This window comes from Pelophylax lessonae (genome assembly GCF_965119305.1).
Source record: "Pelophylax lessonae genome assembly, chromosome: 4".
NCBI classification, from domain to species: Eukaryota; Metazoa; Chordata; class Amphibia; order Anura; family Ranidae; genus Pelophylax; species Pelophylax lessonae.
Genome location: NC_138771.1, coordinates 525,780,057 through 525,795,534, shown reverse-complemented (window position 1 = coordinate 525,795,534; position 15,478 = coordinate 525,780,057). Strand labels below are relative to the sequence as shown.

The 15,478-nt window shown below is 48.2% G+C and overlaps 1 protein-coding gene across 1 annotated transcript in view; it reads left to right on the top strand.

Annotated features, from left to right (window-relative positions):
• ARHGAP8 (Rho GTPase activating protein 8) overlaps positions 1-15,478 on the top strand; it is a 137,517-nt gene that overhangs the window by 98,281 nt on the left and 23,758 nt on the right. Inside the window, exon 10 of the mRNA XM_082253277.1 lies at positions 4,390-4,467. Within this exon, the coding sequence (XP_082109403.1) occupies positions 4,390-4,467 (78 nt within the window). The remainder of the gene's footprint in view (positions 1-4,389; positions 4,468-15,478) is intronic.

The following is a 15,478-nucleotide window of genomic DNA, read 5'->3' as shown; positions in this document are numbered from 1 at the left end:
TTTATTGCTGTCACAAGCAATGTAAACATCCCTTGTGACAGCAATAGGCAGTGACAGGTACTCTTTATGAAGGGATCGAGGGTCTAAAAGACCCTAAACCCCTCCACTCCATTTCCATGTATTCAGAACGCCCAAAACAGCATTTTTGAATACACTCACTTTTTAAATTTAGCGCCTTTAGCAGCCGAGTAACCCGGACGTGACGTCATGGACGCCGCCTCCAGGTAACGTCGTCAGAAACCCGATCGAAGCCGCATTCGGCTTTGATCGGGACTCCATCCAGCCTGTGGATGCGCTGCGCTGGCTGATTGGCCCGGTGGGACGGGAGACCCAGGCAGAGCTGCAGAAGGCGGCGGGAGGGGGGGGGGCATCCCCTCCCGCTCGCTGGGGTAACAATCGAGCGGCTCCCGAGACGCATCGGTCATTACCACCGGAAAGCCATCCGCCAGCTCTAAAAAAGGGTACTGGGATGATGCCTCTAGCACCCAAAAGTGGAAGCTCTGCTTATCTGCTTCCTCCCCTTCCTCTTGTGTCACATTTGGCACCTTTCAGGGGGAGGGGAGAACGGGTACCTGTTTTTGACAGGTACCCATCCCCACTTCTGTGGGACTCTGGTGCGGCGAAGTCCCTTGGAAGTTCAGCCCCCCCTTCACCTTCCTCCGCCACCAACAGGCCAGTTAGAAAGCGCAGTGCGCATGCACAGTAGAGAACCGGCTATGAAGCCGAAAGGCAGCAGCATCACCTGAGAGCTGATCCGAAAATCAGCTGAGGTGCTGACATTGTGGGATCCTTGGACAGGTAAGTGTCTTAATATTAACAGTCAGCAGCTACAGACTGACATTTTTGCTAGAAAATATCAAATGGGATAGAACCCTGGGAACAAAGAACATTGAGGAAAAATGGGAGTGCTTCAAGAGCATACTAAACAAAGGGATTGGCCAGTGCATTCCAAAGGGAAATAAATTTAAAAGAGCAAAATTAAACCCTGGGTGGCTAAACTCCAACATAAAAATGCATATTAATACTAAAGAAAAGGCCTTCAAAAAATACAAGGCTGAGGGGTCATTGGCAGCATTCAAGCTTTACAAAGAGTGTTATAAGAAATGTAAAGGTAAAATCAAGGCGGCTAAAATAGAACGCGAGAGACATATAGCGGGAGTAAAAAGAAACCCAAGAAATTCTTTAAGTATATAAACAGTAAGAAAGTGAGGCCAGAACACATTGGCCCATAAAAGGCGACAAAGGAAATCTGGCCACAGAGGACAGAGAGAAGGCAAAAGTGTTAAATAATTTCTTCTCTTCAGTCTTCACAAAAGAATCGGGGGGCTACACTAACCCAGCTTGTAATGCTAAACTAAATAATACACCTCAGGAAGTACCACCATGGCTAACAGAAGATAGACTTAGAACTAAACTAGAGAAACTTAACATAAATAAATCACCGGGACCGGATGGCTTGCACCCGAGGGTTCTTAAAGAGCTCAGCCAGGTGATTGCCAGACCATTATTCCTGATCTTTGAGGATAGTCTACAGATGGGTATGGTGCAAGCTGATTGGAAAAAAGCCAACGTGGTACTAATATTTAAAAAAGGGCCGAGATATAGCCCGGGTACCTATAGGCCGGTCAGCCAAACATCAGTAGTCTGCAAGATTTTGGAGGGGATGTTAAGGGACCACATACAAGACTTTAGTGATGAAAACAGTATTATTAGTAATAATCAGCATGGATTCATGAAAAATCGTTCTTGCCAAACCAATCTATTAACCTTCTATGATGAAGTGAGCTGCCACCTAGATAAAGTTAAGCCTGTGGATGTGGTGTATCTGGACTTTGCAAAGGCCTTTGACACCGTTCCCCACAAACGCTTACTGTACAAACTAAGGAATGTAGGTATGGACAATAGGATGAGTACCTGGATAGAGAACTGGCTCCAGGGGAGAGTCCAGACGGTGGTGATAAATGGGGAGTACTCGGATTGGGCGGGTGTGGAAAGTGGGGTCCCCCAAGGTTCTGTCCTGGGACCAATCCTGTTTAATTTTATTCATAAATGATCTAGAGGAGGGGATATCTAGCACAATCTCAGTATTTGCAGATGATACTAAACTAAGCATGCCAATATCTTCTATGCAGGATGTGGAAACCTTACAAGCAAACCTGAACAAAATAATGGGTGGGCAACTACATGACAGATGAGGTAATGCATTTGGGCGTCAGAAACACGAAAGCAAGCTATTCACTAGGGGGGAAACCTCCGGGTGAATCTAAGATGGAAAAGGACCTGGGAGTACTAGTGGACAACAGGCTTGGCAGTGGCATGCAATGCCAAGTCGCTGCAAGCAAAGCCAACAGAATACTGGCATGTATAAAAAAGGGGATTCACTCCAGAAATAAAGAGATTATTCTCCCACTCTACAAGACTCTGGTCCGGCCACATCTGGAGTATGCTGACAAATTCTGGACACCGGTCCTCAGGAAGGATGTACTGGAACTGGAGAGAGTCCAGAGATGGGCAACAAAAATAATTAGGGGAATGGAGGACATCAGCTATGAGTAAAGACTACAAGCACTGAACTTATTATCCCTGGAGAAGAGACGCTATGATATCAATGTACAAATACTGTACTGGCGACCCTAGCATAAGGAACAAACATTTTAGAGAAAGGGAATACAATAAGACACATGGCCACTCACTAAAACTAGAGGGAAAACAGTTTAACCTTAAAATACGTTAAAATACGTAAGGGGTTCTTCACTGTCAGAGTAGTAAGGATGTGGAATTCACTTCCACAAGCAGTGGTATCAGCAGGGAGCTTTGATCGTTTCAAAAAAACTATTAGATGGGCACCTTAAAGACCACAACATACAGGGGTATACAATGTACGGTTAACAGCAAACACACACACACATCATAGATTGAACTGGATGGACTGATGTCTTTTTTCAACCTCACAAACTATGTAACAGTATTGGTAGTTAGTAGTTTGGTAGTTTCATTTTTTCATTGGGGGGGGGGGGGTAGATTTGTCTTAAGAAAGAACATATTTTTTGGGGGGGGGGGGGGTGGATTTGACAAGTATCCACTCACTCTTCCTCTTCCACTGAGATAACCTTGTTCCCCTCCCCTCCCTCCCTGCGGTCCTCTGAGACATGTCCCAGAAGACAGCGAGACCATCCACAATACACAGTGCGGCTTGCGCATGCACAGTGGGAAAGCGGCTGTGAAGATGCAAGCTGTCACAGCTGGGTGCCTACAGTTAAAATGCCCGTGCTTGGGATCACTGGTTTGTTTTAAGTTTTAATTTTTAATGCACCATCATGAATGAGCTGCCAACACAACCTGACCTACTGAACACTGGATGTGACCTTGTTTTGTAACGAAACAAAGGTGCTTTGCCTGACGTGCTATTTAAAATAATGCATTAATACACATTACTTGCATTGCGGTGCTGTTCAAAATAAATGGCTCTGCAGCACAGTAATGCCTGTAACATGCATCAATGTATGTTACTGCAAGCTGGAAGTGTAAATGTGAGTTCTGCCTTAGCTGTTGTTATTTCAGTTCTCAGTCTGAACAATTATCTTATGATTTAATGGTTTATATTTTAATTATATTTTATATTTTAATTGTACAAAATTTGTTCCTTTTGTACAAGTTATAAAAATTGCTTCTTTAAAGATCCTTTAAAGTTTGTTCTGTACCGGAGCAAATTGTGCACATTTGTTCAGTAACATTATTACAATGTCTACAATTTTCTTCTTTTTATTTCAGATTTGTTTTTTTTATTTTCCTGATGTTTTCTCTTTTTGGTAATGTGCACGTTCTTTGCGGTTTAACGTGTAGAAAAAGTGTAGCGTTTTGAGGCTGTTGTTTGGGCAGAAACCAAGCCTATCAAACAGGTTTATTGTTTTATTTTATTTTTTATCCCTGGGCTAAAAAAAAATTAAAGTAGAACTTTAGGCAAAACTTTTTTTCCCTGTCAATTTTCTTCCCCCCATCTGTGTTCAATTGCAGAGATTTCCTTTTACTTGCCATTCAACCAGAAAGATTGGTGACAAACAGTGGCAGAAAATAATTACTGCAGGGCAGCACTAGATTGAAGATGAATAGTGCTGCAAAAAAAGCTGCTTTTTTTAATTTATTTTTGCTACTGCTTTATATATATATATATTTTATTTTTACCTGGAATTCTGCTTTAAATTAAAAAAAAAATTCAGATAAAATTCTATGCTAACAGAGCAGAGCAAAATATACAGCTTGCCTCAAACTTTAGTTTATTGGGGGGGACACTATTACAAACTGCCTGCAAACATTCTTAGTGACATTTAGTGATGTTTCTGTTTTATGCAGTCTGCAGTAAGTCTACAAATGTTTCGTTTTGTCTCCCAGGTCTACGCACTGAAGGTCTCTTTCGAAGATCAGTCGCCGTTCACATCATCAAAGACATCCAGAAGCTGTATAATCTGGGTCAGTATTTCCCCGAGCACTCTGGGAGCACCGAAGCGAGTCCCCTCGCCGATAATGAATCTATTTTATCGCCACTACCACCGCTCATTTAATTAGTTAATCATAAAGCCATTTGTAATGTAGATGTCACGTTAGCGGGAGATGTATGGAGGTCGCCAGGGACACAGCTGTAGGAATTTACAGTTTGTTGAATGGAGAATGGGGGGGGGATGTTGATTCATAGAGAAGAGATATTGGCTATTATGAACTGCGGTGGAACAGGTTACCATCCTACGTAAAATATGCCTCTCAGGGTGAAGTTACCTTGTGTGGCCGCTACAGCGAATGGCGTCGTAAGAATAAATCGTTTTGTCCCTTGACTTGAGTTCATTCTTCTCTGTAATGACAGGTGAAATGTCACAAGCAGTGAGATTATTAAGGCCGACAACAGTTTTATTTTCCGCTGCTGCTGCTGAACAGGTGCATCATGGGTACTACAACCAAACTCGCACGCATTTTCAGACTCTGTTTCAGATTTGAAGTGCAAGATCAGCAAAATTTACCCACAACTATGTAGAGCCAGGTTCTTCCTGAGTGGCTATAAAATTAGTTACTATATGTTGCACTACATACAGTAGCTGTTTATCTGACAGATCAAATCTGAGGCAGTTGCATGCAGAGCCAGTGTGTTTTTGTAGCTCCCTCTGCTCCTATTGTAGACATTTTTCAGCAATTTAAATTCTGTGATACCCTGGCATCTGGACAAGAAGTGAGTGAGTTGTCTCTTAGCAGTGAATTAGCAGGTAAGTTCCTTGCTTCCCCTCCCAGAAGTAATTCAGCAGCTAAGCAACCTGTGCCTTGCCAGAGCTCCAGGAAGCAAGGTGAGCCAAGTGCCAAGCCACTGCTGGGCGAGGGAGCACGGTGAGCGGAGCTTCTAAATCACTGCTGGGCAGGAGCGCAGGGTGAGCTGAGCTGCTGAATCACTGCGGGGTGGGAGCGCAGGGTGGGAAAAAGGATCATCCCATTATGTCAGTATTTTGTTTAACCACCTTTTGCTTTAACTCCAGCCCTTGGTCTGTTAGGATAAACACCCAGTGGCGGAGCCAGAGGGTTAGCTGGGGTGGCAATTGACACCCCAGAAGAAGTCATTGCCACCCCTGTTGCCACCCCAATCCTGGGTGGGTGCATGGCAGCGGAGGAATCACACAGGGGATCGCCGTTCGGTATGGCCGGGAGCTGCGGGGGAGGAGGGAGGCGGAAGGAGAGCAGTTAGACTTAGACAGGAAGACCGGACAATCGTCCTGTGTCTTACTTTGTGTCCTCCCAACTCTCCGTGATCATGTCATGAGGGACTCGCAGTGGCGTCGGCAGGGGGGGCTGAACGGGGCTGCTAATTCAGCCCCGAGTGTCAGTGTGCCCCCAAAAAGCCCTGCCCCGGGTCTCCTGTGGATCGTAGCCCCCGAGTGTCAAATATGCCATTGCTTGCTCCTCCTTCCTTCGGCTCTCAGCTGAGCAGCGCTGCAGCCAGAAGAAGACGGAGGGGGGTGGAGGCGGAGCCAATGCTAGCCTAGGCGGCAAGGAGAGGAATTTGAAATCCTCCTCCCTCCGAGAACCTCTTCTGCTGTCACATGACAGGAGGAGGAAATTCCTCTCCTTGCCGCCTAGGCTAGCATTGGCTCCGCCTCCACCCCAAGAATGTGAGTGCCAGGGGGGGGGGGGAGGAAGAGGAATGTGAGTGCCGGAGGGGGGGGGGGGGAAGAGGAATGCGAGTGCCCAAGGGGGGGGGAAGAGGAATGCGAGTGCCCGAGGGGGGGGGGAGAGGAATGCGAGTGCCCGAGGGGGGGGGAAGAGGAATGCGAGTGCCCGAGGGGGGGGGAGAAGGTGAGTGCCTGAGGGGGGGAGGAAGAAGGTGAGTGCCCGAGGGGGTGGGGGAAGAAGGTGAGTGCCTGAGGGGGGGAGGAATTAGGTGAGTGCCAGAGGGGGGGAGGAATTAGGTGAGTGCCAGAGGGGGGGGAGGAAGAAGGTGAGTGCCCGAGGGGGGGGAGGAATTAGGTGACTGCCTGAGGGGGGGGAGGAAGAAGGTGAGTGCCCGAGGGGGGGGGAGGAAGAAGGTGAGTGCCCGAGGGGGGGGGAGGAATTAGGTGAGTGCCTGAGGGGGGGGAGGAAGAAGGTGAGTGCCCGAGGGGGGGGGGAATTAGGTGAGTGCCTGAGGGGGGGAGGAAGAAGGTGAGTGCCCGAGGGGGGGAGGAATTAGGTGAGTGCCAGAGGGGGGGGGGGAGGAATTAGGTGAGTGCCAGAGGGGGAGGGAGGAATTAGGTGAGTGCCCGAGGGGGGGGGAGGAATTAGGTGAGTGCCAGAGGGGGGGGAGGAAGAAGGTGAGTGCCTGAGGGGTGGGGGGGAGGAATTAGGTGAGTGCCAGAGGGGGGGGAGGAAGAAGGTGAGTGCCTGAGGGGGGGAGGAATTAGGTGAGTGCCAGAGGGGGGGGGGGAGGAATTAGGTGAGTGCCTGAGGGGGGGAGGAATTAGGTGAGTGCCTGAGGGGGGGGGGAGGAAGAAGGTGAGTGCCCGAGGGGGGGAGGAATTAGGTGAGTGCCAGAGGGGGGGGAGGAAGAAGGTGAGTGCCTGAGGGGGGGAGGAATTAGGTGAGTGCCAGAGGGGGGGGGAGGAATTAGGTGAGTGCCTGAGGGGGGGAGGAATTAGGTGAGTGCCTGAGGGGGGGGGAGGAAGAAGGTGAGTGCCCGAGGGGGGGAGGAATTAGGTGAGTGCCAGAGGGGGGGGGGAAGAAGGTGAGTGCCTGAGGGGGGGAGGAATTAGGTGAGTGCCAGAGGGGGGGGGAGGAATTAGGTGAGTGCCTGAGGGGGGGAGGAATTAGGTGAGTGCCTGAGGGGGGGGGAGGAAGAAGGTGAGTGCCCGAGGGGGGGAGGAATTAGGTGAGTGCCAGAGGGGGGGGAGGAAGAAGGTGAGTGCCTGAGGGGGGGAGGAATTAGGTGAGTGCCAGAGGGGGGGGGAGGAATTAGGTGAGTGCCTGAGGGGGGAGGAAGAAGGTGAGTGCCCGAGGGGGGGGAGGAAGAAGGTGAGTGCCCAAGGGGGGGGGAGGAATTAGGTGAGTGCCAGAGGGGGGAGGGAGGAAGAAGGTGAGTGCCAGAGGGGGGGGAGGAAGAAGGTGAGTGCCTGAGGGGGGGGGAGGAATTAGGTGAGTGCCTGAGGGGGGGGAGGAAGAAGGTGAGTGCCCGAGGGGGGGGAGGAAGAAGGTGAGTGCCCGAGGGGGGGGAGGAATTAGGTGACTGCCTGAGGGGGGGGAGGAAGAAGGTGAGTGCCCGAGGGGGGGGGAGGAAGAAGGTGAGTGCCCGAGGGGGGGGGGGAGGAATTAGGTGAGTGCCCGAGGGGGGGGAGAAGGTGAGTGCCCGAGGGGGGGAGGAAGAAGATGAGTGCCCGAGGGGGGGGGGGGAATTAGGTGAGTGCCTGAGGGGGGGAGGAAGAAGGTGAGTGCCCGAGGGGGGGAGGAATTAGGTGAGTGCCAGAGGGGGGGGAGGAATTAGGTGAGTGCCCGAGGGGGGGGGGAGGAATTAGGTGAGTGCCAGAGGGGGGGGGGAGGAAGAAGGTGAGTGCCTGAGGGGTGGGGGAGGAATTAGGTGAGTGCCAGAGGGGGGGGGAGGAATTAGGTGAGTGCCTGAGGGGGGGAGGAATTGGGTGAGTGCCTGAGGGGGGGAGGAAGAAGGTGAGTGCCCGAGGGGGGGGGAGGAAGAAGGTGAGTGCCCGAGGGGGGGGAGGGAATTAGGTGAGTGCCAGAGGGGGGGGGAGGAAGAAGGTGAGTGCCAGAGGGGGGGGAGGAAGAAGGTGAGTGCCTGAGGGGGGGAGGAATTAGGTGAGTGCCTGGGGGGGGAGGAAGAAGGTGAGTGCCCGAGGGGGGGGAGGAAGAAGGTGAGTGCCCGAGGGGGGGGGAGGAATTAGGTGAGTGCCTGAGGGGGGGGAGGAAGAAGGTGAGTGCCCGAGGGGGGGAGGAAGAAGGTGAGTGCCCGAGGGGGGGGAGGAATTAGGTGAGTGCCTGAGGGGGGGGGAGGAAGAAGGTGAGTGCCCGAGGGGGGGAGGAAGAAGGTGAGTCCCCGAGGGGGGGGAGGAAGAAGGTGAGTGCCCGAGGGGGGGGGAATTAGGTGAGTGCCTGAGGGGGGGGAGGAATTAGGTGAGTGCCCGAGGGGGGGGGAGGAATTAGGTGAGTGCCTGAGGGGGGGGGGAGGAAGAAGGTGAGTGCCCGAGGGGGGGGGAGGAAGAAGGTGAGTGCTTGAGCAAGTCTCCCTGTGTGACTGGATAGGAGGGGCATCCTTGGAATCCATCCACAGTGGCGGCCGGTGTACAGAGGGCGCAGGGGCGCCGCCCCCCCATCCATGCGTCCGGCCTCCTAATCTGCATGCAGAGGCGCTGGACGCATGGAGTTCAATGGGATTTTTTCTTTTTTTTTGCATCACCTGATTAGAGCCAGAGGCTCTAATAGGGCGATGCAAAGGGTGGACCCGGGGTGCAGAGCAGTGCGTCCCGAGCCCACCCATTGCGTGACAATAGCGAATGAAAATTCGCTATTGTCACACCGATCCTGGCCAATCAGGAAGCACGTCCGATACGCGCTTCTTGATTGGCCGCAAGGCAAACCCCTTGCCATTAGCCGAGGAGGAGGCGGAAGGACTCGTGGAGAAGCGCCGCCGGTCACCGGGACTCAGAAGAAGCCGCCCGCCGCCGCTGCTGCTGGAAGGACTCGTGGAGACGCGCCGCCGGTCACTGAGACTGAGAAGAAGCCGCCCGCCGCTGCTGCTGCTCCAGGTAGGTAAGGGGGCACACACACTGATCTCTGCATTGGGGGCATGTATGCTGATCACTGCATTGGGGGCACGTACGCTTATCTCTGCATTGGGGGAATGGTATGCTGGTCACTGCATTGGGGGGAAGTATGCTGGTCACTGCATTGGGGGAATGGTATGCTGGTCACTGCATTGGGGGGATGTATGCTGGTCACTGCATTGGGGGCACGTACGCTGATCTCTGCATTGGGGGCACGTACGCTGATCTCTGCATTGGGGGCATGGTATGCTGGTCACTGCATTGGGGGCATGGTATGCTGGTCACTGCATTGGGGGCATGGTATGCTGGTCACTGCATTGGGGGGATGGTATGCTGGTCACTGCATTGGGGGGATGGTATGCTGGTCACTGCATTGGGGGGATGTATGCTGGTCACTGCATTGAAAGGGGCATGTACGCTGATCTCTGCATTGAAGGGGGCATGTACGCTGATCTCTGCATTGAAGGGGGCATGTACGCTGATCTCTGCATTGAAGGGGGCATGTACGCTGGTCACTGCATTGAAGGGGGCATGTACGCTGGTCACTGCATTGAAGGGGGCATGTACGCTGGTCACTGTGCATTGAAAGGGGGCACGCTGGTCTCTCTGCATTGAAAGGGGGCACACTATACCTTAATTACTGAAGGCCCCTTTCTCACTTTTGCGACCTCAAAGTCACGCAATTTTTTTTATTTTTAGCAGAGTGGCAGATTTTTATGGGGCTAATAACATGTAGAGGGGTTCCAGTTGTGATCTAGACTTTGAGTTGCCTGTTTTTACCATCCCCTGACCGCTCAGAAAAAGTCTTAAATGGGCAAAATTATCTGAAAAAACTGACCCTTTAACTACTTCAGCTCCCCCTTAATGACCAGACCATTTTCTGCGATACGGCACTGCATTGCTTTAACTGACAATTGTGAGGTCGTGCGACGCTGTACCCAAATACAACTGATGTATTTTTTTCCCACATACAGAGCTTTCTTTTGGTGGTATTTGATCACCTCTGCAGTTTTTATATTTTGCGCTATAAACATAAAATTAGCGACAAATCCTTTTTACTTTCTGCTATAAAACATTCCCAATGAAAAAAATCAAATTTTTTCATAAATTTAGGCTAATATGTATTCTGCCACATATTTTTTGTAAAAAATCCTAAGGGTATTTTGATTGGTTTGCAAAAAAGTTATTACATCTACAAACTATGGAACTTTTTATTTTTTAATTGTTTTTTACTAGTAATGGCAGCAATCAGCGATTATTAGAGGGACTGCGACATTGCGGTGGACAAATCTGACACTAAATAACACTTTGTATATTGACCCCCCAAAATAATACCTTGCCACCCCTTTGCCACCCCTGTTTTAAAAGTCTAGCTCCGCCACTGTAAACACCTTGCTTTAATTCCAGCCCTTAGTCTGTTGGGATAACCACCTTTTGCTTTAATTCCAGCCCTTAGTCTGTTGGGATAACCACCTTGCTTTAATTCCAGTCCTTAGTCTGTTGGGATAACCACCTTTTGCTTTAATTCCAGCCCTTAGTCTGTTGGGATATGTTTCTACTAAATTTGCACATCTGGACTTTGCAATATTTTCCCACTCTTCTTTGCAGAACTGCTCAAGTTCAGTTATTTTTGATGGTGACTGTGGACTGCAGGCTTCAAGTCATTCAGATTTTCAATGGGGTTGTAACAAATGTGGAAAATGTAAGGCTGGTAATAGATTATAAATATTAATCTAATAACAGTGGGAAATAACAAAATATATAAAAAGCAAAAGACTGCCTACACTTGAGCAGACAGGCTCCTATTTGTTGCAGCACAATATACTGAAATTTCAGTATACTGGACAGCCACGCAAATATCTAGTGAATATTTAAAATGAACAGACACACCAAGAGCAGTTTTGATGAAAAGCAGAAAGCAAAACTTAACTAGACATCAAAATACATAAAGCTTCCTACACATAAGTTACCATAAACATTACACAAAATATCATAACCTAAACATGCACTCCTATTCCCAATATCCCAAAATATCAAATAATAATTAGCTCTGGTAGTTTAATGTTAACAGCTTACACTGGATAGCTGGAGGAACAGGACAATAAAAAATCCTGGCTGCCTGCTTGGTCTTTCCACAGCTCTAAAAAAGACTATTCCTCATGCTATTGACTCTATTTATAGTCCTGTATACCAGAGACCACCCACAGGATGTAATCATTCTTCTTGACCACTCAAATGTCATTTTGTGAGTGAGGTCATCAACAAATGGTTGCACTTCCCCCCACAACCACAAGGTCAATTGAATATGCAGCAGCCATTTGAAATACATGACATCAAAAGCTCACTAAACCACCTGTGGGTGAGAGATAGTATTACATATGTATGGGGACATTTGTCATGAATCAGTTATAAAATATCCACAACTGATACAGGGGTTTAAGTCTTGGCTTTGACTAGGCCATGCAAGGACATTCACCTTCTCCCTCAACAGTTGTGTGGTCATTTTTGCTGTGCGCTTTGGGTCATTGTCAAGTTGGAAGGTAAACCTTTTTCCCATTTACAATTTTTTGGCAGAAAGCGGCAGATTTTCCTCAAGAATTTGACTGTATTTTGCCCCATCCATTTTTCTTTCTATCCTGACAAGTGCTCCAGACCCTGCTGCAGAGAATCACCCCCATAACAGGATATTACCAACTCCATGCTTTACTGTAGGAATGGTGTTATTTGGATGGTGAGCTATATTGGACTTCCGCCAGGCATATCGTTTTGTGTTGAGGCCAAATAATTCAGTTTTAGTCTCATCTGACCACCTTAAACGCACCTTGAAGATGCTAAAGCCACATGGAAAAAAGTGCTATGGTCAGATGAGACTAAAATTCCTACAGTAAAGCATGGAGGTGGTAATATCCTGTTATGGGGATGCTTCTCTGCAGCAGGGACTGGAGCACTTGTCAGGATAGAAGAAAAATGGATGGGGCAAAATACTATCAAATTCTGAGGAAAATCTGCTGCCCTCTGCCAGAAGGTTGACAATGGGAAAAAGGTTTACCTTCCAACATGACAATGACCCAAAGCACACAGCAAAAATGAGCATACAGTGGCTGAAGCAGAAAAAGGTGAATGTTCTTCCCTGGCCTAGTCAGAGCACAGACTTAAAGTGGAAGTAAACTCCAATTTCTAACTTTTACCTATAGGTACTGTACATATTACTAAACATGCACCATTTAGGAGATATTTACTGTATATGCAGCCGGTGACATCACCGGTGCATGCGCTCTGAAAGAATGGCCGTCCGGGCTGCTCCTTCAGAGTCATTTGGCGTAAACTGTGGCTCCTTCCGCGTACCTGGAAGGAAGACCAGGTGAAGATGGGAGCGCCTGCAGTAGTGACAGCGCAGCGCTGGAATGCTTTGTTTTCATGTAAGTTTAACGTAATGTGCTGCTAGTATGCCATGCTAGCATATTATGACATTACCTTGCAGGTTAGAGAAAAAAAACATCCAGCTGTTTACTAACGCTTTAAACCATATTGAAAATCTGTGGAATGACTTGAAGACTGCAGTCCACAAATGATCATCATCAAATTTAACTGAACTTGAGCAGTTCTGTAAAAAAGAGTGGGCAAATATTGCAAAGTCTAGATGTGCAAAGGACATATCCCAACAGACTAAAGGCTGTAATTAAAGCAAAAGTTTGTTCAACAAAATACTGACACAAGGGCCTGATCCTTTTTCCAACTCAGTGAATTTGTTCAGAGTGCCACCTTTTATCAATGTCCCCTTACACACACCTTTTTACCTTTGTCCTTGGTGTGGCTGGCGGGAAAAAGGCTTTAAAAAAAATCCACCTGTTGCTGGCTCCGAACTGTGCATGTGCAGTTGTGGAGCCAGCTAAATGGTGAACTGCTGTGGTCGCCCTCGGATCGGGCAGTGGAGCATGTGTATAAAAGCTGTGTTTGATGTGTGCCATGATATCACTGCACAGGTGTGCATCCAGACCTGCCTTCAGCCTCATCCGTGGATTTTTGCAGGCATTTTTCTCCTCTCTGTGGACGATTGGCAACACAGCAGTAGAGATGTCGCGAACCTAAAATTTGCCGTTCGCGAACGCGAACCTCCGCAAATGTTCGCGAACTGGCGAACCGGGCAAACTGCCATAGACTTCAATAGGCAGGCAAATTTTAAAACCCACAGGGACTCTTTCTGGCCACAATAGTGATGGAAAAGTTGTTTCAAAGGGACTAACACCTGGACTGTGGCATGCCGAAGGGGGATCCATGGCAAAACTTCCATGGAAAATTACGTAGTTCACGCAGAGTCGGGTTTTAATCCATAAAGGGCATAAATCACCTAACATTCCTAAATTGTTTGGAATAACGTGCTTTAAAACATCCAGTGTGTGTATACAATCAGGTATGATGTTGTATCAATCAGGTAGTGTAAGGGTTACGCCCGTTTAACTCCCCGTTTAACGCACCGCAAACAACCGCAAACAGTCCATTTGCAGTGGGTACAGTACAGTCTGTGGACCTGACACTCACTGGCAGGCAACTATAAAAAATATATTTTTTTTTAATTTGCAAGGTGCTGTGCCACCGTATATATGAGTGGTGGGCACTGCAGTGGGCACAGTACACTCTGTGGACCTGACACTCACTAGCAGGCCAGGCAACTGCAATTATAAAAAATATATATTTTTTTAATTTGCAAGGTGCTGTGCCACCATATATATATGAGTGGTGGGCACTGCAGTGGGCACAGTACACTCTGTGGACCTGACACTCACTGGCAGGCCAGGCAACTGCAATTATAAAAAATATTTTTTTTTTTTAATTTGCAAGGTGCTGTGCCACCGTATATATGAGTGGTGGGCACTGCAGTGGGCACAGTACACTCTGTGGACCTGACACTCACTGGCAGGCCAGGCAACTGCAATTATAAAAAATATTTTTTTTTTTAAATTGCAAGGTGCTGTGCCACCGTATAAATCAGTGGTGGGCACTGCAATGGGCACAGTACACTCTGTGGACCTGACACTCACTGGAAGCCGGCAGGCAACTGCAATTATGACAGAGGAAAAAAAAAATATTTTTTAAACTGCAAGGTACTGTGCCACCTGATATGAGTGTGGTGTGCACACAGTACAGTCTGTGGTGGGTCTGTGGCCTCTCACACACGGCGGGCAGGCAACTGCACAATATATATATATATATATATATATATATATATATATATATATATATATATATATATATATAAAAAAATTTACTGAAATACCAGCCCTAAAAAGGGCTTTTTGGGGTGCTGTCAGGATGCTGTCCTTACAGCAGGAGTGGACCGAGAACACTATCTAACAACTGTCCCTATTAACAGCGCTCTCCCTGCTCTCACTAACACATTGCTTCAGAATGATCTAAGATGGATGCTGCCCTTGCTTTTTTATAGGAGGTGGGAGGGTGTGGGAGGGAGGGTATGCTAATTGGCTGGAATGTGTCTGCTGACTGTGAGGTACAGGGTCAAAGTTTGCCTCAATGATGAAGTATAGGGGGCGGACCGAACATCGCATATGTTCGCCCGCAGCGGCGGACGCGAACAAGCGATGTTCGCCGGCTAATAGTTCGGGACATCTCTACACAGCAGCTGATCGATTGGCTTGATCCAGCATGTCTGTTCAACAGTATACATATACACAGACACACACACAGTATTATACATATACAGTATCTCACAAGTACACCCCTCACATTTTTGTAAATATTTTATTATATCTTTTCATATGACAACACTGAAGAAATTACACTTTGTTACAATGTAAAGTAGTGAGTGTACAGCTTGTATAACAGTGTAAATTTGCTGTCCTCTCAAAATAACTCAACACACAGCCATTAATGTCTAAACCGCTGGTAACAAAATTAAGTACACCTGTAAGTAAAAATGCCCAAATTGGACGCAAAGTGTCAATATTTTATGGGGCCACCATCATTTTCCAGCACTGCCTTAACCCTCTTGGGCATGGAGGAGTTCACCAGAGCTTCACAGGTTGCCACTGGAGCCCTCTTCCACTCCTCCACGACGATATCACGGATCTGCTGGATGTTAGAGACCTTGCGCTCCTCCACCTTCTGTTTGAGGATGTCCCACAGATGCCTAATAGGGTTTAGGTCTGAAAACATGCTTGGCCAGTTCATCACCTTTACCCTCAGCT